Consider the following 23,755-nt stretch of genomic DNA (forward strand, 5'->3'; position numbering starts at 1 on the left):
CACACCAATGTTGATTATTTTCCAATAATCCAACATTCTAACATTAAACAAAATGTTTAATTGCAATTCTTCAGCAATTTCCAACAATTCGATTTTTTCCTCCATTTATTAAAGGGTGTCAGTAATATTACAGTGGACTCCAGATAGATAGATAGATAGATCCCTTTCTTCATTCTTTCCTTCCTTTTGCTTTATTTCTTTCTTACCCTCTTTCATCCTTCCTTCTTTTCAAGGGATTATGTAGGAATATTATGACCCCGTGTGTTTTCAGATTTCACCTGTAAAACATTCCCACAATGCCATGCGTCTGTCTTTGTACTTTGCTCCTCTAATGTGGCCGGCTGCCAGGACTCCTGCGGACGCTGATATTACACACAAACAAGGCCATGTCAGCATTTCAATATCCATGGATACAATCAACACACTGGCACTGTGCACGGCCACGACGGAGAGTGAAGTGAGTGATCTGTCCATCTTCACCTGACTTCTGATTCAGGTCAGACTTTCACGAGACCCAGGATTGGGTTTCTCCTCTCTCTCTCTCTCTCTGTTTGTGTGTGTGTGTGTGTGTGTGTGTGTAGATGGACAGTGCAAGCCTCTCAAGTAGAAGAACATCCACATCCATTTGTGAGTAGAAGATCTCAATTTTCCATCTTAAAATAGAAAAGACAGATGTTTAGAGTCGTATGGCCATTATGTAAAAATATTCTCCTGGTTTTCTTTCTGTAGTAAACTAAAATAACCATATGGGAAATGAAATACAATGGGAGTACTTAAAAATCACTGCATAAAATGTAGTGATATTGCAATCCTATCTAAATGAATGATGCAAAAGTTTGCACACCCTCGGAGGACAACTAAGAAAAAAAAGAAATGCATTTCGGTGATTAACATAAAAAGGTAATAAAATAAACAGTAAAAATGGTGCATATTCAAATATTAATAGCGATAGAACAAAAATCATGGCAGTTCAAAAGTTTGTGCCCCCTTTTCTGAATTTTATATTCACATTCTCTGGTGCCCTTTGTCTGTAAGTGCCTCCAACCAGGTTTTTATATCCTCTGAACTGCTTATGTATCCCCTTAGTTATAATATCTGATGCCATTCAAATCAGATCTGGATATCAGTAGGGTCATGACAAAAAACAACAACAACAACAAAAAATCCTTTAACCTACTTAATTTCTTATTTATACTATTTTATTGTTAGTTACAGGATATACCCAGATTTCATTGTTACTTTTAATTTGTAAATCCATAGTAAAAATAATAAATGTAGAGGTACATTTGCTTTCAGGTGTACCTTTCACTATTGCATGACAGGCTTCTATTTGTTTATGTATTTATATTAACCTAACATTTACATTATATTACATTAGAATGAAAGTACACAACAGTATAGCTTACTAATAGCTTAATAATAATAATAATAATAATAATAATAATAATAATAATAATATGTAGTAAAATTCACGTGCATTCAAGGGTTAACACACTAGGTAGTGATTTGAAAACACCTCTTTGTAGAGAGAAAAAGAAAATGGCGCGTGCATCAGCTCGCCTGTGATTCCAGCACTCAGTTACATAAGCATCAATTTTCTGCCGATCAGCGATGAATGGGCGTGGCCAATGGCGTAACCATGGTATGGACATTGGTTAACATTTAAACACGCAATCACGACTTTTAAACAAACTCAGAAACGATGACTACCTATGAAACTAAATTCAGCACTATATATGTTGTAAATACAATTTCTCCACGGATGCTTCCAAGCAAAGACGTTCAAGGTGAAATTTTTTTTTTAGGAATTTTTCTAAGAATGTGATACAAAGATGTAGAATTTTTACAGACACATGCAAGCAGGCTACTTCCGATTCACCTCTTACAAAGTAGTGAAAACGCTATCAACACAAAAAAATGGTTATTTTACTAAAATATTTTTCTATTTCAACAAGACCCACTAGATGGTGCTAAAATGTATGAAATCGCACCAGCCAAATAGAATTAAGCATTTTCCAGTAGTAGCAAATAGAATAACTTCTAACGGGTACAAAATTACACATTCAAAATAAGTTCATGTAAACGAAGTGACTACAACAACCAATGCTGTATTTGAACATATGACAGATTATTCCTTTATCAAAGAAAAAAATCATAATAGACTTCCAATAGATGTCCAACTTTATATATTTTTTATTTATCTTAAAGTAAGTCTATCTATTTACACTGAAAAGTGTAATGTGAATGAATGACTTGTACAAAAAAATAAAAGTCAAAAACTTGACAGACAACAATGGTAAAAGCAAAGTTATGAATTATCTTGTTGTAAATTAAATTATGTGAGTGTTGAATGAGTGTCGGAATCAGTTTCAGCAGTGTAATGTTAGATGTATGGCTCTTTGGGTGTAAAAATGGGGTGAGTATGTGTACTGCAGCTACAGACAATGTAGCAAGGGGTGGAAATGGAAAGGTATCATCTAAATAAATGACCCAAAAACCTGGAGGCACTCATCACTGAACTCAACTAGGCTCTGACAGATTTGTGTCTTGTCCAATGCATCCAATTTCTCTTGATGCACATGGCAAATGGCAATATTGTTTAGCCGACACTGCATCATTGTAGTTCTCAGCCAAGTCTTCAGACGTCTCAAGGCACTGAAACTTCTCTCTGCCTCCGGCTGAGGAGGCAGAAACAACCATTAGCAGTCTCAAAAGGACCTCAACTTGCCTGAAAAAGTGTTGCACCTCAGGCATCATTTCCCATAAAATTTCTGCTACCTCTGAAGAGGTTGAATATTTGTAGTTGGCCTGGAACATTTCAGCTGCACTTCTAAAGCTGTGACATTCAACTCTGGGTATTCATCTAGGTCTGCATCAATCTTTCCAGAGAGGAGTAGGTCTTCTAATTTTTGCAGCCTTTGTAGCCGATCCTGGCTGAAACACTCAGTGCACTGCATCACAGCAGTATCCAAGGAACTAAAGTACTGCATTCTGTAGTATGCTTGGGCAGTATAATGACGATGTGGTGTGGCAGGACCAGTGAAGCGCTTCGGAGGCATCCATAAAAGAGGCATCTCGATGGGCTGCAGGTTTAGAGATGTTACAACCTGTGATGCTCTGGAGTACAGCTGGTCAAAGTGCTCTTCAGATCTTTTCATTTGCAAGGCTCTCTTCACATGCTCTACAGCAGCCAGCATCCCTGATGTTGTTTGGCTTCTCTGCTGTAGAGAAATGTTCAGCTCCTCCAAGACAGCCATGATATTTTCTGCCAGAATAATACCAAGAATGGCATTTCCTCTCAAAAACCTGCAATGAAGGCCACTTGCTTTTGCAGACATTTCCATTGTGGCGGATTGAGACATTTCTTCTGTGGTTGTGAGCGCAGATTCATATTGGGTGAGGACAGCGCAATACTGGCATTCGCACTGTCCACCTGGTGGGGCAGAGAGGCTTTAAAGATGTATGAAGAGATGTGTGATCTGATTTCACTATAGCGGCAAAGATAACCTTGAACTTCCCGGACTGGTTGAACAAAGTCCCCAATTCATGCACTAAGTGCATTGCATCTCTTATAATGGGGAGGATATACAAGCAGCTTGCATGATCAGATTCACACAATGCGACCCACAATGAACATACACCGCCAGAGGCTGTTCTTTCTGGAGATGAGCTTGTACACCTTGCACCTTACCAGACATATTGGCTGCCCCATTGTAAGTTTGACCCCGTAGTTGTGATAGTGGGAGATTTAAGCAAATTAGAACATCTTTAGCTACACTAGCTATGTTTTCTCCAGTAGTGGATGTGACCTGACATAGGCCGATGAATTCCTCTCTTGGTTGCAAGTTATTGTCAATGAAACGCATACAGAAGGACTCCTGCTCAACTCCTGCTGCGTTCTGTGTCCCATCAATTATAAGGGAATACTGAACCACTGGCAATGACTGAAGCTCGTTTGTAATTTCACGTAAAATTGTTACTGACAATTTTAAGGACCTCATTTTGAATTTTTGGGCTAGTGAAATTATTGTGATGCTGAAGCCAGCTCCTAAGTTCTTCATCACCCTCTGCCTTGTACTTAATCACCTGGTGGAAGTGGCCCTCTTTGTTGTCATGGCCCCTGAAAGCATTTCCAAGCACTTGCCAAGCACATCATCCCACCCACAATCTTTAAGAGACTATTTCTGGCCATGTGCTGCTGCTTTTGTAACTGAGACGAAAGTTGAGTACTGACAGGCAGTTTGCGGTACAAATGTGGTATCGCCGCTGAATGACAATCACTGTCTTCATATTGAGAGAACCTGTGAGTCTCCTGAAATAAACATAATATGTAGTGTTTAAATAACTACATTTTATCACCAATTAATCAATGATTGCAGTTAAATGGATAAAACTACAGTAATCTATACACATGATGGTTAATAAAGGCACAAGATACCTGTAGTGCCTTTACTAAGGTACCTATTAAGCTAAGTAACTATGTGCTCTACTAAACTGCATCATTGTCCACAACACAATTTCTCACCTGATCATCTGCATGTCCACTGCATTCAGCCTGCCTCTCCCTCTCACTGTCTTGCTGCTGTGCTGCCTGCATTGTGACCAAGTACCATTATTCTCCCAGAAGAGCAATGACTGACTTAGATGATCATTTTAATTTGATAAACTGAATCTTCTGTTTGTGTAACTGGTGTCATTTATTATCTTAATGTCATCATGCTGTTTAGCTTGCTATGTAATAAGTGTACAAAGTGTACAAAGTGTACAACAATATATAGTGGTAACCTGAAACGTTAGCTATGTAAAGGGTACTGGAGTTTTCTTTTCTTAATTCTAAAGACAAACTGCCATAACTAGTTCCGAATGGAGAACTACAATATGGCCACAACTCAGACGGCAGTTCCATATCTCTCGTTGCCAAGTAAAAGTTACCTACTATTTAGGTATGTAGTTACTTACTGTCTGAAAAAAAGCTTGTATGCTCTGCTGCACTTTTCTACGCTTGTCTGCTGTCTCCATTTCTTACAGACTGAGCCGCTGAAATATATCAACGAACTTGCGTTGAGTATGGGCGCAACCAAATGTACAATTGGAGGGGGGTCACACACCGATTTTCCTTAACAAACGGAAATATATTAAAAAGAATAGACATAAATAAATAGAATAGATGAAGAAAAGACAGATCCGTTGGCAGGGTTCATTAAAGAGGGACATATAGAAAATATTTTCTACTGTATATTGGAGGGGGAACACGTTGGTATTTCCTTAACAGGGGGGGGGGGGGGCGAACACGACCCCCCAAAGAACGCGTGGTTACACCCATGGGCGTGGCTAACCGACAATAACTGGCAGACGCGTTTCCAAGGCAACAAACAATTTGAGGAGATGAAGGAGAGTTTTTGGAGGTGTCGTGGAAATTAGACAATACTCACAGACTCGTCCTCTGAGGTAAAAAAAAAAAAAAAAAAAGATTTATTACAGAAAAATGGTTAATACAGGATAGAATAAAGCAGGATAGAATAATGAGTGTGCTCTGAAGCACTTGTGCTGAACCACTACTATATACATTGGCAAAAAAAAAGTATGTGAACCTTTTGGAATTTCATGGTTTTCTGCATAAATTTGTCATAAAATATGATCTGATCTTCATCTAAGTCAAGGGTATTGACAAATATAATATGCCTAAAATAATAACGTAAAATAAATTCTGCAGCTCCAGCAGCTCAGAGACTAGTTTGTGGTGGGCTTAGTTATTGATCGAACTGGACTCTTTCCGTTAGCAAATATTTTTACAGTTATTATCTCTCTCTCATATATATATATATATATATATATATATATATATATATATATATATATATATATATATATATATATATATATACACACACACACACACACACACACACAGTTTTGAAGCTGTGATCTAAGAAACACCAATATCTCTGACATCGCAGAGGCGAAGTTCCTGGAATTTCTTATAAGAAATCGCTCCATATAATATTGGAGCTAAATTCTAATTCTAAATTCTTGATGATTCCTACCAGTCAGTGGTAACTCTGCATCGGTCTTTCGCTTTGCACAACAAAGGACAAACCACCTGCATGTCAACAGGGATCTCAGGGTGAAACTTTTCCACAGGCATCCTACGGTTTGCTTGGTGTCCAGAAAAGCTGAAAGACTCGCGCAGCCCAGCCAGGAGATGCAAAATTGTCATGAGTAATTGTCGTGAGCTGCTATAAAGCACTGGTTTCTCTAATTACTCTAAAAAAAGGTTTATTACAGAAAGATGGTTAATACAGGATAGAAGAAAGTAGGATAGAATAATGAGAGCGCTCTAAAGCGCTTGTGCTGAACCACTACTCTACATATGAAATGCAGAGCATGACACACTTCTGTGTACCGATAAGAAGCAGTTTGATGCAGTTCAAACAGGCTTTGTTTCAGGGTCTTAGAAGATATACAGACGAACCTTGAACTTAAGAACATGTTTGTGTCTCTGTAAGCAGATAAACATTCTGTAATGATCTAAGTGACATGACATGAACTTCTTAGGCATTATCCTCAGATGAACATGAACAGAACAAAACTATGAATAAGTAAAAATGAATAATTTCCCTCACAGAAGATTGTTTTGGGGCTTTAGCTTTTATACAAATTGCACAGCAATGGAGTTCACAGCAAGCAGAACACATAAATGTAAATTATGCTTTTCATCAAAACAGGGCGTTTTCAACAAAGGCTAGTTCTTATGAACATATATGAACATTATACAGTTATACAATATATAAAACCAAAGAGTTTGCTTACAAAGCAGAGAAATACAATGTGAAAAGCAAATGGTGGGATGATTTTATAGATAAAACTGCCTGCTTTGCTTTAAACAGGACACAGGTCCAGAAAAAAATCAGTCCATGGTGATGCATAACGTTTAAGCACATTTGAAACAGCAAGTGTGTTTTCAGTCACCAGGTCACCAGAACTACATCTTTAAAAAATAAAATAAAATAAAATAAAAAAATACACACATACACAATAAGACCTGAAAATCTGTCACCACAAATTTGGGCATTGGAAAACAAGGTCACTGTGGTGCACACATGTTTCTTATCCACTCCACACACTGCCTGCAGTTACTCTTTGCCTTTGTTTATTTGCTATAAAACAAGATGACACAGTGTATTTTTAAATGATACGATTATTTTGGCATAAAAAAACAATTCTATGGCACTAAATGGGGCAGTGAGCATGCTGCCCTGCAATTGTGTAACATCTAGAAGGGGAGCAAATCAATGGAACTTTGGCTGGTATCTCTCCAATAGCAACCACTGGTCAATCAGAAGAGATCATTAGTTTTGCAATGAAATATAAAACCTAGAGTAGACTGATTAAGGACTTTATGAAGATTAATATATGTTGAACGGCTGGTGTAGATGGTGGGGCACTGCAAAACTTGCCCCTATGGACGAGCCGCCACTGGATGCAGATGGACTAATTTTCCTGGTTTCCTTATTTAGCAGATGGAGAAGAAGGCAGCTGTACCTCAATCTGGCTTCCACGGAGTCCTGGGATACAGTAGAGAGTCTGAATGGAGAAAAAGCAATCTTCAGGTAGAGCACTCACTCTGTACATGCTGTGTACTTTAACACAGTGACAAATTCACAGTTTAATGCAACACGCAACACACAAGCGAGTACGTTCAAGCACAAAGCAAAATGTTTGATGCATTAATAGTGATTCAAATCAACTTAACTGATTCAGAGAGTCGTTTAAAAAAAAAAGGATTCGTTTGCAATTTACACTCCCTTGAAAAACAGTACATTTTAAAAATATATGTTATTATCTTGATGAATGAAAAGTATGTAATCTGAACTCTTCCAGCCCCCGTCTACTAGTGACCATACAGTATTGTGCGAGATTTGCGGTGCGAAAGCAAAGCCTCTGCTTGATTTTTCAAAGACCCTGAGTCCTGAGGTAGGTTTAAAAGGTTAATTAAAGTATCTCTCACCAGCTACCTAAATCTATCTATCTATCTATCTATCATTTCAAAACTTCTCCAAAAATTCTCCAAACCAAACCCAAAAATTGGAAAAACACTGGCCTGAAACTCGGGAATCAAGATCCGATTTAATAAGTGTTATTTTTAACAAGCTTTTTGTACTATTACATAAAATGTAACTCCATAGTTTGTAACTAAATTGTAATTTACGTTGATTTTTAATTTTCTAAAACCCAGAATCCCCGTCCGATATCCAAAAAATCACTGCTGTCCCAGAGGCCAACAGGAAAGCTCCCGGGGCCAAAAATACATTTAAAGTCTCTACACCTTCTCCTACATAAGGATAGCTAGAACCTAGATAGACAACACTGGTTACAAAAAAGTGTGTATTATGATATTAGCCTTTACGACTATTTTAACCTGATAGCATTTTTATATCCATTTAGCATATTTTTAGCTAAATACTTTTTTGTAAACGAAAACTTTTTTTGGTTGGAGTTTTTACTCTTTTTGGTAGCTGAACTTTCCATGCGTATCCACTCAAAAAGGTTCTCTGCTCGCTCTGCAGGATTTCTGCTGCCCTGGGAATATGGAGGTGTTTAAGAAGTTGGAGCAGGAGTGGCACTTGCTGCAGGGACACTGTGCTGAATATTCACAGGAACATGACTCCAATTTGGAGAAAGCGTGGGAGCACAGAGACAGAGCAAGGTCTCAAGACACGGAATAATCACGAGCAGCAATTAGCAGGAATCGGATTTTCCAGCGCTAACGTCAAGCCATGGAGGCTTGCTAACTAGCTAGTGTTGTAACAACATTTCAACAACAACAAAAAAGTTTAGAATATTTAACAATGCATTTATGTACAGAGTCTGTACAGTCTAGCTTGCTAGCTAATAACTTGCTTGTTCACTAGCATAGCAATATTTAATATTTAATACTTAGCTACTACAATTTTATATATTTTGGCACCCAGAAACAGGAAAGAAAAAAAGGTTCTCAAGGTCACATGACTGCATAGTAGTATATACACTACTTCATTCTTTCATACTACATATTTTGTTGCATACTATTATATTATACATTGTACAGTATAGTGGCAAATGTTGCCAATGATTACTACTCACTCTCTACTTATTTGACATGTCCGTCCCCCCTCCATGTTTCCAAAGATTGCAGAGGGTTGCAGAGGAATGTCTGAGAAAGGCTAAAAAGCTGTCTTCAGGAAACCGTGAGTACACCATCTTACAGTTCTGATCTGACTCAAACATCAAATTCCGACATCATAGAAAAAATTATCCCACATTGCTGTTGAATTCTTGAATTTTATTGGTCGAAAGGTGTTGATTAATAACGTTATTAACACGGATACTTATTATATAAATGAAGTGCAACATGGCTGTGTTTAGAATCTAGATTTTACCTCGCAGAAACCGAGATTCCGGGCTGCAAAGTGACGTCTTCTGGTTTGTACACCACCATCACTTTCCGGCTTTCAGATTACATCCGCTTCAGAGAGAGTGAACGCTTGTCCGCGAGGGAGAACGACATAAAAGAGGCGAATCCCAGACCGTCCCAGCTCTGCAGCACTAATAGTTCACTTCCAGCTGGGTTTGGTCTGTGCCATCATCAGGTTTGAAGAAAACATTTCTTCAAATAGTTGTGGAAAATCTGTGATAATATTGGAATATGAACTTCCAGTACTGTTTTTATTTATTTAACATGCCCTTGTCGACTTCTCATTGGTTGAATCTCATCTTAATAACAACAATAATCAAGTGCTATCAATAATCAAATGTTCATCATCTTTTACTGTTTCTGTGTAACATGACAAGCTGCGTTGTTTATTTATTTATTTATTTTTTTGCTGTTGTTTGTTTAAGAGAGATTGTTTATAGTCGCTATAGCAAAAGCAAGAACTGGCACTGACTTGTTACGTGGACATTAAATGTAACTATAAATGGAAAAAGTACAATTTGTTGTTCTTTAAGGAATAAAAAATATTATTGCTGCCAAATTGCTGTGGTGTAAGAGGAATAAAATACTTGGGGGACAATCAACTTCTTATGGTTTAGTCCTTACTTATGGCTTTGGTTATTGCAGGGCCACATGCAGAAGTTTTACTCGAATGGGAATAAATTTCTCACAGCGCTTCCAGACGGCACTGCCCAAATCTTGTATCCTTCCAAAAAAAAAAAAGTGGATCTGAACATACGTTGACAAACTGAACACTCCTTATCCTTGCTAATGTAGCTATCCTTCAGGAAATTTGGCCATTATCGCTTTCATAGATGATACAGAGGGCGTCTGCATCGTTCTTGATGACCTCAGGTCAAGTTCTCCAATCAGAGCCTTCTTCCAGTCCAGTGGCATTGCCGATTGTTACCATAGCAACGGGAGTACCTGGTAAGGGCATGAAGCCAGCTCTAACAATGAACGATCCGTGGATTAGTTATTGTTCTTAGCTGATGATGTGCTGTATGCGCTCCATACACACACACACACACACACACACACACACAGTATGTAAAATGCATTTAGCTATCAAAATTAGTTGATTAATATTATTTTCTTAGGTTGCACATGGACGCATGGGGAGGGCTGAGTCTAAATGAAGACAGGTCCAGAAGAAGCAAGTGGAAATGGACAGACAACACGAACAATCTGACACCCTTCAAACCCATCTTCCAGTCACTCAATAAAAACATCGGGGTCAGAGTTCGGGGACAAGGTTCTGTCTTCGTGACCTTCCTGGCCTCGGGACAGCATGCTCGCTTTAGCGTAGGCAGCTGCATAAAGGTAGAGTAAGCTTATTTATATAATTCCATAAGACACATTGAAGAAAGAGTTTACAGAGCGGTGTGTGTATGCAGCCAAGTGACCCTACTCCATCGCTGCGTAAAGATGAGCTGATGCTGCAGGTGAGCCAGGTCAACGCCCGTCTGGCTCTCGAACGCCTGCGCTGGTGCCTTGATTTCCACTCGGATGCTAGCCGTCGGTCTCTCAGGCTCCCCCCAGGCCTCATCTCAGAGGGACAGAGACTTCTGAGGCTCAGCTCCAGCATAAGGATGGAGGAGAAGGACAAGGCCTATATACAGCACTGCCTGCAGGACTGCCAGTGACCGCTGACCTCAGGATCAATACTTAATTCTAAGTTTTGACTTGACTCCTAAAGAAGCAAACTCTACCACACGAGTCTATTGAAACATGTAAATAAATTGAGCACAATTAATTAGACAGAAGAAGAAGAAAAAAGCACAGTTTGTCCTGTTACTGAAAAACAGGACAGGGTAAAACCCAGATATTCACAGGATTTCAAAAATCATAGTGTATCCAAAGAGAAGCCAACAAAAAGAAAATAAAAACACAAAGGTTCAGAACTTACCCGGGCAAACTCGATTGGATTGGAAAGACTTCACAATGAGTGTCATGAACCATGTTATTTATATAGCCAGTGAACAGGATTAGAGAGTATTATAATGCAAGGAAGGGGCCCTCTGATGGTCTGGAGGTGAAATGTCCCTGACAGATGCAGGAAAATGGAGATTCCTTCCATAAATGTTCTCCAGTTATAGCGAAAACTTCACCACATCAACAGTTATACATCTATAAGTTATAACTTTATACTATAGAGACCATAGCATATTAGATTGAGTGCATTATTATAAAAATGTACTGTTTTAGTGAGTGATGTCGCCTGTGAACGTACAACCCTGTTACCCTAAAGATTATAGACAAATATGAAAATTGTTCAATTGGATGATAGTTAACCTCATTCTGTGTATTGGATAATTCTATGATTAAAAACCTGGACTCTTTTACTTAAGAGCAAAATGCAGCTGTTAAGCAAATGAAACCTTTGATATTAGACATAAAAAAAATTCGATTTTCAAATGGATTACATTTTAAGAGTTACAATGGCTAATGACACTCCTATTATTGAATCACCCTTTTACTCTGTCACTGACAGATTCCTGTAACAAAAAAAAACAGAGGATATACTGCTTATGACCTTTGGTGCATGGCCCCTAATAATAATAATAATAATAATAATAATAATAATAATAATAAATTATTATTATTATTATTATTATTATTATTATTATTATTATTATTATTATTATTATCCAATTAAGGCAGAAATTGTTTCAATAAGAAAACACTGAGGCATGCTTTGTTATGATTCATTTTATTATCCTTAACATATTTAGCTAATTATAAAAAAAAAAAAAACAGATCAGTAAAACAACTGACAAATGTTAAATAACCATGATTTGCACAAGTTAAGAAAGTTTAACTTTTTTGTTAACATTATAACAATCTATGATTAAATAAAGTAACGTTTACAGGCAGATACAGGAACCATGTAAATCTCTTATTAAAACATACTGCTTATGCATCAATCCTGAAGTGAACCGTTATTGCACTGTATGTGGGATTCAGTAGGAATAAATGGCCACAGAGGGTTTGTGCCTGGACTGGGGCGGAGCCTCTCCGGAGGGGCGTGGCGGCAAGCAGTGGGCGGAGCATCCAGCCTGCACCGGTAGCAGGACTACTTTCAGTGCAGACCTTCATAAAACGTCACCTCACGACCGCAGGAGAGTCGCACCATAAACCTGACGTAAAGAGAAACGAAATAGTTACGAACAAGTGAATCAAGAATTTAATGAAAGAATCTTAAACCACGGCCTTCACCATCCTGCGTGTGCACACATACTTGGAAGGAACTGGAGATCTGGGTTAAGAGTGATATTGTGGAAGTCTGTTCATCTTCATCTCGTTCTCCAGAATCTGCACCAGCTGCTGCATGGAGGGAAGGTGGCCTGACTCCAGCTTTGACCACACGGGAACATCTAAAATCACAACGGCACTTCTGATTGGCACTGACACTGGAGACTCCTTCCGTAAACATGAAATAAACTTCTCTTTATGGAAAACTTTGCCATAACAAAGACTATACAGACGTTTCAGTTTTTGTTACTGTAGAAACGATAACATTAATTAATATAAACCTGCGATTCTTCTTACAGAAAATTAACCAACTCCTTCTGACCAATCAGAATTGAGAATTCGACAGCACTCTAGTGTAACTAAGAATGAATGTATTTTTCAGGTACTGAAACCACTGCTCTGCCCGTTTTGCTTCTCACCGTTGAACGTGATTTCAAATGCCCCCGTCGACATGCACTGGTTTTCAAGCATGTTGCTGAAGAAGAACACCATCATGCAGGCGTAGATCTGCCAAGAACAAGAAGACAGGACTGTTTTAAACTCTCAGACATAAAAACTAGCAAATGTTTCACACCTGAACGTCTAGCTGCTGAGTTTTCTAAATAACACATCATCTTGAGTAACACCTTAGCATTCAGGAGACTAAATTTAGTCAGGGAGTCCACGGATTAATGACTTCTGGGACTTAAGCCCCCGACAACAGTTCCCTTCTGGAGGTTTTATTAGTCCCAGATGTGTCCAACACACACACACACACACACACACACACACACACACACACACTTACTTTACCTTGGAGATTAGTCATAACAGCACGAAAACAAAAAGGGTTAGCTTTGTGAGTATATTTGAAAATTTGTGGAATTCCAATTTATGAAGAGTTTCACAAAAAGCTTTGTCAGCCCATCAGGGATAAAGAGTCGACTCTCACCTTGTTCTCTTGACTCCAAGTCCAAAGTCGTGGTGGCTCCATGCCGAAAAGCGCAAACGGATCCTTGCCTACGACGATCAGCCCAATCAGGAACAGTTTGAAAATGGACAGAAAGGAAGCGACGTGCCTGAAAAAAAAAAAACACACACACCAAAGACAAATCTGTAACAACCCCTATTCGTTAAACCTCTGCACTTGCGGCGGTCTTCCTTATAACATCTCGGGAGGGTACAACGTTTTCTGCAGTGTACATATGTGACAGAAAGCAATCAGACTGCAACCTGTAAGATCTTGAAGCTTTGCCACCAGAAAAGGGTATGCTATATCAGAAGTTTAAGCCGCAAGACAGATATCACGGCCGCGGATAACTTCTGACAAAAGCAGGATAAAGAAAGCAAGAGATGGTGAAGGAACGACGCAAATGATAACTTGTCTCTCGGATGTTCCACTACGTCAAATCCAACTACATGCCGTTAAAACAAAACAAAACAAAAAAAACAGCATGTTGTTCCTTACATAACTCATGATCTGATGAATCGATTCAGACAAATTTGCCAAGATTCTAAGTAGATCTGCAAAGTTTGGAGCATGGTCCCTGAAATTTTTGTAGTTACATGTTAGTGATTTTTTAAATAAAAAAAACAATGTTCGTCAGTCGATTGATTTGACAGGATTAGAACTGACCTATCGACATTGAAACTTGAACATGTTTGTTTTCTAGTGCAACTTGACTAGAACTGCTATTTGCAAAGGGTGCTTGGACCCCGTAGATCACGTGTAACTTGTGGCTGGCTGGCTAGCTTGCTTATACACATACATACACACACACACACACACACACACACACACACAAACAATGCAGGCTTTCAAGTCTTACCTGTAAATAGGCAGCGGGAGATAATTCTCCCCCTCAATGCGGATGTCTGGGTACCGCTGGGATAAGGCCTGCGTGTACTCCTCAAACACCCGCTTGTACCCTCAGGAGATACTGGAACAGAACACAAACAACTACGGTCACTGATCTGATGGGTACGACAAGCGAAATGAGAGCCAAGCCTCGGCAAAAGTCAAACAAACCTGCATGCAAAGAAAGAAGCTGATCAAAACGCAAAACACATTTAAAACTCATTCAAAAGATATGATAAAAAATTTTAAACACCAAACCAGAAAAACTGCTTTTCACGTGTAATATGGTCATTGTGCCAGGGAACAGGTAAAGGGTAAGCATCAATCTGAGTGCTGCTCATAAATTTACACACCCCAAACAGTAGGCAAACATCATCAAACGACCTCTGAATATTATTCATTAACTCAGGAGCTCCCCTCCCCCATGTTTCTTTTTAAGAATATTATTTACATCACTGATCACCTTACATGTTAACTGCATCAAAAGCAACTCCAGTACTACTGTAGGTGATAAATCGTGAATATTTTATAGACCTCGACCTCTTGTGCAATTTGACCAAAGCCCAGATTATGTACCGACTCTGAAGGCATGCATTAAATAAAATACAAGCCAGTACAAGCCATATAAATTATTTAATCCCAGTAATAAATTGTAGGTTTAGGCGAGTTGTTAATCCTCAAAATATCCTCTATATTGGACAACAAATTACCACTGCTCAATCCTAAAAATGTCTTTCTGCTACCTAAAAAAGTGCACTACATTGTGGTAGTATAAGTAACAGCCTCAAAATTTTCTATGTTTCTAATCTAATTAACAGCTTAATGGGAAGCTAGTAAAGGCCTGACAGATGGGCCGCATCCCAAACGGCTCTCCAATGGACAGTTAGTGCACTAAGTACGCCAATAATTCGCACCTTATGTAGTACACTTATGTAGTGAAGAGCAAGTGATTTGGAACTCAGTAACGTTAGTCGTTAGGGTCATTGCGAAATGTAAATAAACACGAAGTAAAGGGAAATAAGTCTGTCTTTTCCTATCGGGGGTAGGTTTAATTAGTAAATATGATGTAAATAAAGATGTTTAGATAGTTTTAAAGACGCATTTTATAGTAAGCCTAGAATTAGCCAGCTGTAGCACTACAAAAGAAAGGTATGTAATAAATAAATAAATAAATAAATAAATAAATAATTAACGCTGTGCTTACTTTCTTACCAGATTTGAAATTTAAGAAGCGGACCGGCTGCAAACTGCATTTTCGTTTTCCTGACGCCGTTGTTATGGCCACCGGCGCGATAAAGCGAGCAGGCCAGTAATAGTAACACAGAGAGCGGAAACCAGCGCATCTTCCCTTCTCCAAGCTGTGGCAGCTAATAGAATAAACCGGAAGTCGCCGGCAGGTTTAAAAGGTGGAAATAACGCGCTGTGATTGGCTCACAATCCAGTGACGTGTATTCTGATATCGATTAGGTGACGTGCTAGCAGTTAACTCCAACGTAAAGTCAATTTTATATATTTGTTTAAACTTTTCAAATATTGTTAATATATTTGTTTTATTTATTCTGTCTTTTTAAAATAGTTTTTTTTAAAAGATTATATTGTTTTCACCCGATTTGTTTACATGCGGGTCACTAGGGAAGTCCGCCATTTTGCGACTTTTCTCTTTTTTTGTTCTGCATATTTATTTATTTATTTATTTATTTTTGAGGACATTTGTATACTTATGTCAAACTTTGGGATATATATTTCGGGAAATATACATGCAGTACTGTGCAAATAAAAACTGTAAACCATATATGTTTTTAAACGTAATTAAAACTAATAGTTTGCACGTAAATAATTATTTAAAGAGCAGTAATAAACTAAACAAAGTACAGTAAATTGGTGCAGTTTTTTTTTTTTTTAAATTCCTTTTCTCACATAAAGATTCTGATGATGAGTATACTGGGAATAGTATGCTTTTTTTGTGTAAACTTTTCAAAATGATCCCCAAATTTAGTCTTTAACAACCTAACAAGCCTAACAACTGTTACAAAAGTTATTTATTGTATGCCTTTTGTATTACTGTGTCAATAGAAAAGAGAAAATCGTGGATTTTCAATATACATATATATATATATATATATATATATATATATATATATATATATATATATATATATATATATATATATATATATGTGTGTGTGTGTGTGTGTGTGTGTGTGTGTGTGTGTGTGTGTCTGTGTGTCTGTGTCTGTCTGTCTGTCTGTGTCTGTCTGTGAACACTTTGCAGATAGAAAAAAAAACATAAGTGAGGTTGATATTATTAGCAATGTGAGCAAATGTGCAAAATAGCAAGTGTGAGAGTCAACATCTCCAAGGCCTGTGACAGGTTCTCCAAGATGTTTGGGAAGACTTATCGGCCAAGACAGCTGAAAAACGAGGTCACGCCAAATACTGATTTGGTTGCATTTTTATTACATTTACTGCATTTTGCAGACGCCCTTATCCAGAGCGACTTATTACTGTTTAGTACTTTTTACATTTAATTTATTTGTGTAAGCTATTTATGTATGCATCTTTCATGCGTCAAAATTGTATTGTATGTACTGTGTATATACTTCGTAAATTAGGGATAAAAGCATCTTTTTTAACGCATTTTGTATTTTTGTTTGTTTGTTTATCGCCACTGACATCAAGTGTTACTTTACATGTATGCTCAATTCCCACATGGCTTCTTCCTGCCTGTATAAGTGCACTAAGCATGATACGAAACAGTGGCTGTCGAGCTGTATCTAGTGCACTAGACTCCCAATAGGATTCCGTTTCGGATTCAGCCTTTTGGCTGATTGGCTGCATCCACACAAACTTCCGGTAGGTGGGCGGAGTTACGTTTGTGAGTACGTAGCCATAAAGCGAGACAACTTTCTTTCCTCGTTACCTCGAAATCCTGTCACAGATTTTGGACGCGGTTTCAGAGAAGCAGTCTTTTTAAACACAGCAACGTCAAGATGGTGGCAAAGCAGAGAATCCGCATGGCCAACGAGAAGCACAGCAAAAACATCACGCAGCGAGGCAATGTCAAATCGACGGTAAGCCGCCCGTATCCATGGAGATGTTCAACGTGTCAGATTTAGAGCTAAGCTAACTTACTTCCTTCTAAACGGGGACGTACAAGAGGCACAACATTTCGTGAAGTGAAACATTAAAAAGCAACAATAGCTTTGTCTGAATTTTGTTTTGTTCCACTTTCAAAACGGCAAAATCAAACTTTTAAGTTAAAAAAATCTAGTAATGGAGCTTTTATTAACGCCGCGTATAACCATTTTAGACGGTAGTTAAGTCAAATAGTGCGCAACCATAAGCGGTTTTGAACGAGGGTTTGTGTCATACTTATTAGTATGGTACTCCGCGGTTTCGCACGTACAGCTTATTGACACACTGTTTAGTATTGTAGTACGTAGATTTGGTACGTAGCTGTAGTATTAGTGGCATACTGGTTAGTATGATAGATTTAGTGGCATACTAATCAGTATAATAGTATGCAATTTTGGAACGTCGCTGTAGTTTAATGGCATACTAATTAGTATGTAGTTTTGGTACGTAGCTATAGTATTTGTGCCGTAATAATTAGTGTGCAGTTTTGCATGTATAGCCATGGCCTTATTGACATACTAAATATTATGGTAGTATACAATTTTCTATGTAAAGCTACCAACCTATTCACATACTGTTTATTATGATAGTATGCAGTTTTGAAACGTAGCTAGCTATATTGACCTTCTAATTAGTCGCGGTTTTGTACACAACCAGGAATATAGTGACACCTTTTGTTTTTGTTTATTTGTTTGTTTATTTACAGTACCCCAAAAACGGATGGAAAACATCAGATTGTTCTACTTAATATTTGATGATCTGCCTACTAATAAAATCAGGCTCAAAAATGTGTTCAGATAAGTCATGTTTTTTGTTTGTTTGTTTTTTCCCCTCAGTATGATTGTAGAAAGTATAAAGTGTACATGTTATTAGAACCGTCCTAATATTATAGACCGACGACACGCTCGTGTATTTTGACTAACAGCATTAGTAAAATCAAACCTTTTTTTTAAAAAAACTTCTGATTCCTTTTGAAATCAATCACTATTGTGAGATGTTCTTATCTTAGCAAGAAATATAATGCGAAAAAATAAAGAAGCCTCTACATGCTGATAAATGTCTACAGAGGGGGGGGGGGGGGGGGTAATAGTATCATGGCATGCTAGTATCATGAGGAAAAATACTTCCAGATCAGAATATTATATAAAATCAAAGGTAAAAAAAAAAAGAGACTATAAAGTCTGTGTCATAACGATGTTTACCACATGAAAGTTGTCTGTAATTTTATTTACGTAAGAGTTTTCTTCTGCAGAAAAACACCACGGATGACAAAGTCTCAGTGGGACCATGGCTCCTGGCGCTTTTTATCTTTGTCGTGTGTGGGTCAGGTGAGTGCGTGCTTTCCCACGTCAAAATCAGACCTCTCAGTTTTTGTCCTTGTATTCGAGTTAAAACCATGATAAGCAAGGTTGGCCTGATGGAAAGGTGTATTTGGATGCAAAACAAAGAAAAAACCCTAGCAGGTGGAGCTGCTCTCATAACACTATTTAGAAGGAGAAATGGTCCAGCTGTCCGTGTGTTTGTCCAGTTTGTGTTCCAGACTGTATTTGCATGAAATGTTTGACATTTTCTCACATGCTTTTGTTCCCCTGCTTTTTTTCCTCTTGTTTATCTGCTCTAGGTTTTATCGCCCTTGAGCTCTGGCAGACTTTTATCTGATCTCAGCAGATCTGTCAAACAAACAAACAAAATGACACTGTCTTTCTCTCAGTTCCTCTCTGGAGCAAAAAAGTAGTTTGAGAATCCAGGCTTGCTCTTTATTAGAACTAATTATTGAATTAGTTCAAGTAATAAAAAATACATTTAAAAAATTTTAAACACAAATTTTAGAAAATAAAGTGCAATTGCAAAACCTCTGAAATGAGGACAGATTTTCTTACTTCGAATGTGAAAAAGTAAATGTACAGCCCCAGTTCCAAAAAAGTTGGGACACTGTGTAAAATGTAAATAATAACAGAATACAATGATTGTAAAATCTAAGATTCTTTTTTTTTTTTTTTTTTTTTTTTTTTTTTTTTTTTTTTAAATAATACCCAATCATCTTACTGACCTGTTGCCAATGAACCTAATTAGTTGAAAAATGTTCCTCCAGCTGTTTCTTTTTACAAACACTTACTTTTCCAGCTTTTTGTTGTGCCTGCCCCAACTTTCTGACTCGTGTTGCGGCCATCAAATTCAAAATTACCTTATTTTTTCCTTAAAATGGTACATTTCCTCATTTTAGACATTTGATATCTTTTCTGTGTTCTATTGTGAATAAAACATGGGTTTATGAGATTTGCAAATCATTACATTCTATTTTTATTTACATCTTACACAGCATCCCAACTTTTTTGGAATTGGGGTTGTATTATTAGAAGTATAGTGTCCTTGTGGCACCATGCCATGTGGTTTTTTTTTTTTGTTTTTGTTTTTTTTTTTTTAAATGTATTTATGTATTTTATTTATTTATTTATTTATTTAATGTTTTGGGGGGGGGGGGGGGGTAAAAAGGCATTTGTCATAGCCCTAGTTAAAGCCCCCCTTTTCAAGTTATACATGGTACTTTTGTATTATTGTCTATCAAAAATTTGGAGATAAATTAATTTTTGCCATATGCCAACACTATGCAGAAAAGGGTTATTAGCTCAAGTGAGCTACATTGGATAAGCCCTTGAAGGTCGAACGTTTTATTTAGCTGGTAAACTGTTTGGGGTATACGAGGAATACTTCAGGTCATGCTGCTCTAGGAAAATATCGCACACTCAGTTTGGTAGTTTGCAGTAATAAAAGTTTAATCTTGGCCCCTTATTTAATGGGACTCTGTTGTTGTTTTTTTGTCTCCGCAGCCATATTTCAGATCATCCAGAGCATCCGAATGGGAATGTAACAGGAAGTACAGATGCACCGCCCAGCGACGACTCGCCATTCCTACGTACTACTTCCTGCTCCTTCGCAATAAAGGAATTTCTGTCCGCACCTTCAGTTTAATTTGAGCGATTTCTTCTGTCTGAGGTCGATCGGCGTGCGATTCCTCTTCCTGTGCCTTATTACCATGAGAAGATTTCATCAAGCAATTAACTGCTGTCCACTACGCTTTGTTGTTTCAATGCAGGCTAAGATGTGACTTGTCTTAATTTCTTACATTCCTCTGGAGCATGTGGTAATTTTTATTCCTAGATGAAGGCACTTGATGTATCCTTTCTTTTAATATTTAACTGACCAAATAGTGGGAAATTTGCACGAGGTGAAGGATATAAAAATAATAATAAAAAATAAATAAAGCCGGGAACAGGAGCATGTAACCCAATCAATCTGAGCGATCAACCCTCTCCCTTTGACCACTCGTGTAATTTTCTTTCATTCCTGTATGATTTTGCGATTCTAACAGTATTTCCGTTGGCTGCCTCTGTGTGTGTTTCATTTCTGATTAGCGCCAGAGTTTTGGGCTACATATGGGCTTCGTCTCATTTAAAGTTCTCAGGCACACACTCTTTGGGATACCCCATAGTGACCTAGAAATTGTGCAGTTAATGGAAGCTTTGAATAGATCATGGGGTGAAACTGAAATAAAATGTCATTGAGAGCATAGTTTCTGTTTGTCCTCCTTAATTTATTTATTTTATTTTATTCCCCCCCTCCACACCACCTGTAAAACAAACCAAATGTTGAAGTTTCATGAAGTTTCTGTTAACGGTAGTTCTCGACAAGTTTCCGCAGGGTACTGAGAAATTCTACTTGCGTTTAGATAATGTTTCCAAATTGTACTCAATCGAAAGTAGAAAAAAATGCCAACAACATGTACTCCCAGTAAAAGTGAAAAAAATGAGTTACTTAGAAAATAGAAAGTATTAAGTTTATTTTTTTTTAATTTTTTTTTTTTTACTTTTTTCCTAGTCGAAAGTTTTAAAGAGACTAGATTTTTTTTCTAGTAAACATCATTCAATCTTTGTAAATATGAATATTTACCATTAGCTAGAATCTGACTTGCTGCCTAGCTACTGGAATTGATGCTAGTCTAACATGGAGTTAGCAACGAAAACTTGGTTAAAATTGAGGTAGGTTACTGAGGTAGGGCCAGGGATGCCCTAATATAAAATGATAATATAAAATATCACTTTATTTAATATAAAAGAATATATTTTCTCCAGTGAATGTGAAATTTGAACAGTTTGGGATCCCCATTGTTTGTAACGATCTTCTGCTGTGCGTTACATGACCACCTGATGTTTGGTGTGTTTGAAGATGTGTTTGTGTATATTTGTGTTTCTGGATATTGGTTTGTTTGTGTATATTTAGTGTTTGTGTGTGTATGTATGTGTGTGTATATATATATATATATATATATATATATATATATATATATATATATATATATATATATATATATATATATATATATATATATAATTTATATTTGGTGATGTTTGTGAATATTTGGTGTGTGTACAGTATTTGTTGACGTTGGGTGTATAATACTAAATATGTATTTTGATTGTTTGTTTACTTTTGACTTCAGTTTCATCGGATGATTTTAACCGAGTACTAAATACGCTGACAACATTCTAGATTTAGTGATTAACAAACTTGGGCGTGTGTGTGTGTATATATATATATGTATATATATCTCCTGCGTGAGCAATGCGGCAAAACAATGGAGTATGGCGAGAGTGGTGACTATATTTAGTGGAAGTATAGGATTCAAGCAAAACTGGAAGGAACTGATTCAAGCAAAACTGGAAGGAATCTACTGCAATCAAATTTTTGTTCAAAACAACTGAAATCGATGTGTGCATTCCGCAGGAACGTAGAGTTCTCGTTAAAGACCGGTATGGGTCATTCACTGTCCTGTGATGGCTCGTGGTGTGGTGGTGAAGCAAGCATCTGGATTGATTACCACTCCAATGTTCTCGGGGCAAGTCAGGAAGCATCCAAATGCACACCTGAAACTTGCCCATACTTTGATCTATCTCGGCGACTATCTCTAACAATGTACAGTCACCAAATTGTAGCCAGGACACGATTTCAGAGTCTAATCATCTTGTGTGTTCATCCAGGAGGATAAGGAGGGTACCATGTAAGATCACTTACCAAAGTAAGGTGTAGTCTTGGAGTGACAACATCAGATGTTTTGTGGAATCTTCTTCTTCAACCTGCCACAACAAGAATTTTGTTCCCCTCACATGATTTCTTTTTCATGCTAAACTCTTTATGCAATGACCGACAACCCCTGTTTTATACATCTGTCAAGTTCTCAGATCTGCTGCGTTACAATCGTGAAGCCCCTCTGTCCACTTTCTATTCCTCACACTGGCAAATAGCCTGAGTGTAAATATGCTGCAGCAGCGCCCTCTAGCGGCCAGGAGCAGAACCGCGGTGGCAGTGACGTCACCGTTTAAACGCTCAAGACAAACGAGTAGCAAAATGCAAATTCATCTCATTTTATAAAACAGGATTTCACTCAGTTACAGCAATCGCAATTAAATACTGAGTTAAATTTCTGTTCTGTTAAAGGGGCAGTCAGGATTACACTCCTCTGCTCCAGAATAAAATTGTTTATTTAATTTCTATAATGGCATCTATAGACATCCATACATCTGCAGGCAGCTAAAGAATTATTGGCACGCTTCGTGAAAATTCATTCGTTACTTTTCCTTCCGTCGTGGACAGTGACAGCAGGCTGGGAAGGTCAGGACCCCCAGATGTTCCAAAGGCAGCTGTGAGATATATATATATAATCCTCATGGGTCTGTTCTGGGGTCTCTGTCCATTGGGACGTGCCTGATACAGCTTTAGAGAGAGTTCTTCATCCATTCACGGAGAAAAAACCCAGCAACCCCGAAGAGGAACCTGTACTCCTTTGGACGATATCCACAGATCATGACCATAGGTGAGGATAGGGATGTAGATTGACTGGTAAACAGACACTGCTGCCACTTACCAGTCAAACCTAAAACTTTCTATCACTTGTGAGATGTGAAATAAGAAGTCAAATATTGAGATGAAAAAATCAGAAATTTGAGATAAGTCCAAATATTGACGCAAGTAAGAAATTTGAGATGATTAAAAATTCTAAG

The 23,755-nt window shown here is 37.7% G+C and overlaps 3 protein-coding genes and 2 long non-coding RNA genes across 10 annotated transcripts; 2 read left to right on the forward strand and 3 right to left on the reverse strand.

The window, feature by feature from the left end:
- The first annotated feature begins 329 nt into the window (after nt 1–329).
- LOC108267654 (glutamate-rich protein 6) lies at nt 330–12,399 on the forward strand. 6 transcript variants are annotated; one of them, XM_017471943.3, is made up of 11 exons: nt 330–457; nt 582–627; nt 7,518–7,610; nt 7,882–7,974; nt 8,568–8,707; nt 9,169–9,227; nt 9,427–9,629; nt 10,100–10,173; nt 10,250–10,402; nt 10,573–10,795; nt 10,870–12,399. In XM_017471943.3, exons 1-11 carry the CDS (start codon nt 387–389, stop codon nt 11,116–11,118), a joined length of 1,404 nt encoding a protein of 467 aa, XP_017327432.2. In that variant the 5' UTR covers nt 330–386; the 3' UTR covers nt 11,119–12,399. The 6 variants fall into 6 exon arrangements, with proteins under 6 accessions (XP_017327432.2, XP_053537196.1, XP_017327431.1 ...); XM_053681221.1 differs by having other exon boundaries at nt 7,521–7,610; XM_017471942.3 differs by lacking the exon at nt 582–627 and having other exon boundaries at nt 352–496.
- On the reverse strand, nt 2,170–5,031 carry LOC108267656 (uncharacterized). Its single transcript, XR_001813158.3, has 3 exons — nt 4,960–5,031; nt 4,526–4,591; nt 2,170–4,312 (listed from the first exon to the last, which is right to left on the reverse strand). It is a non-coding gene; the product is annotated as an uncharacterized LOC108267656 (long non-coding RNA).
- LOC108267657 (uncharacterized) lies at nt 7,191–9,495 on the reverse strand. Its single transcript, XR_001813159.3, has 3 exons — nt 9,420–9,495; nt 9,124–9,254; nt 7,191–7,584 (listed from the first exon to the last, which is right to left on the reverse strand). It is a non-coding gene; the product is annotated as an uncharacterized LOC108267657 (long non-coding RNA).
- On the reverse strand, nt 12,169–15,944 carry selenot1a (selenoprotein T, 1a). Its single transcript, XM_017471947.3, has 6 exons — nt 15,777–15,944; nt 14,536–14,646; nt 13,659–13,785; nt 13,147–13,234; nt 12,714–12,849; nt 12,169–12,612 (listed from the first exon to the last, which is right to left on the reverse strand). The coding sequence occupies exons 1-5, from the start codon at nt 15,905–15,907 to the stop codon at nt 12,737–12,739; spliced, it is 570 nt and encodes a 189-aa protein (XP_017327436.1). The 5' UTR covers nt 15,908–15,944; the 3' UTR covers nt 12,169–12,612; nt 12,714–12,736.
- A 1,488-nt stretch (nt 15,945–17,432) lies between these two features.
- LOC108267658 (stress-associated endoplasmic reticulum protein 1) lies at nt 17,433–21,269 on the forward strand. The gene is made up of 3 exons (XM_017471948.1): nt 17,433–17,635; nt 18,952–19,027; nt 20,528–21,269. Exons 1-3 carry the CDS (start codon nt 17,555–17,557, stop codon nt 20,566–20,568), a joined length of 198 nt encoding a protein of 65 aa, XP_017327437.1. The 5' UTR covers nt 17,433–17,554; the 3' UTR covers nt 20,569–21,269.
- Nucleotides 21,270–23,755: the final 2,486 nt, after the last annotated feature.

The sequence above is a fragment of the Ictalurus punctatus genome, chromosome 7 (genome assembly GCF_001660625.3).
Source record: "Ictalurus punctatus breed USDA103 chromosome 7, Coco_2.0, whole genome shotgun sequence".
In the NCBI taxonomy this organism is placed as follows: domain Eukaryota; kingdom Metazoa; phylum Chordata; class Actinopteri; order Siluriformes; family Ictaluridae; genus Ictalurus; species Ictalurus punctatus.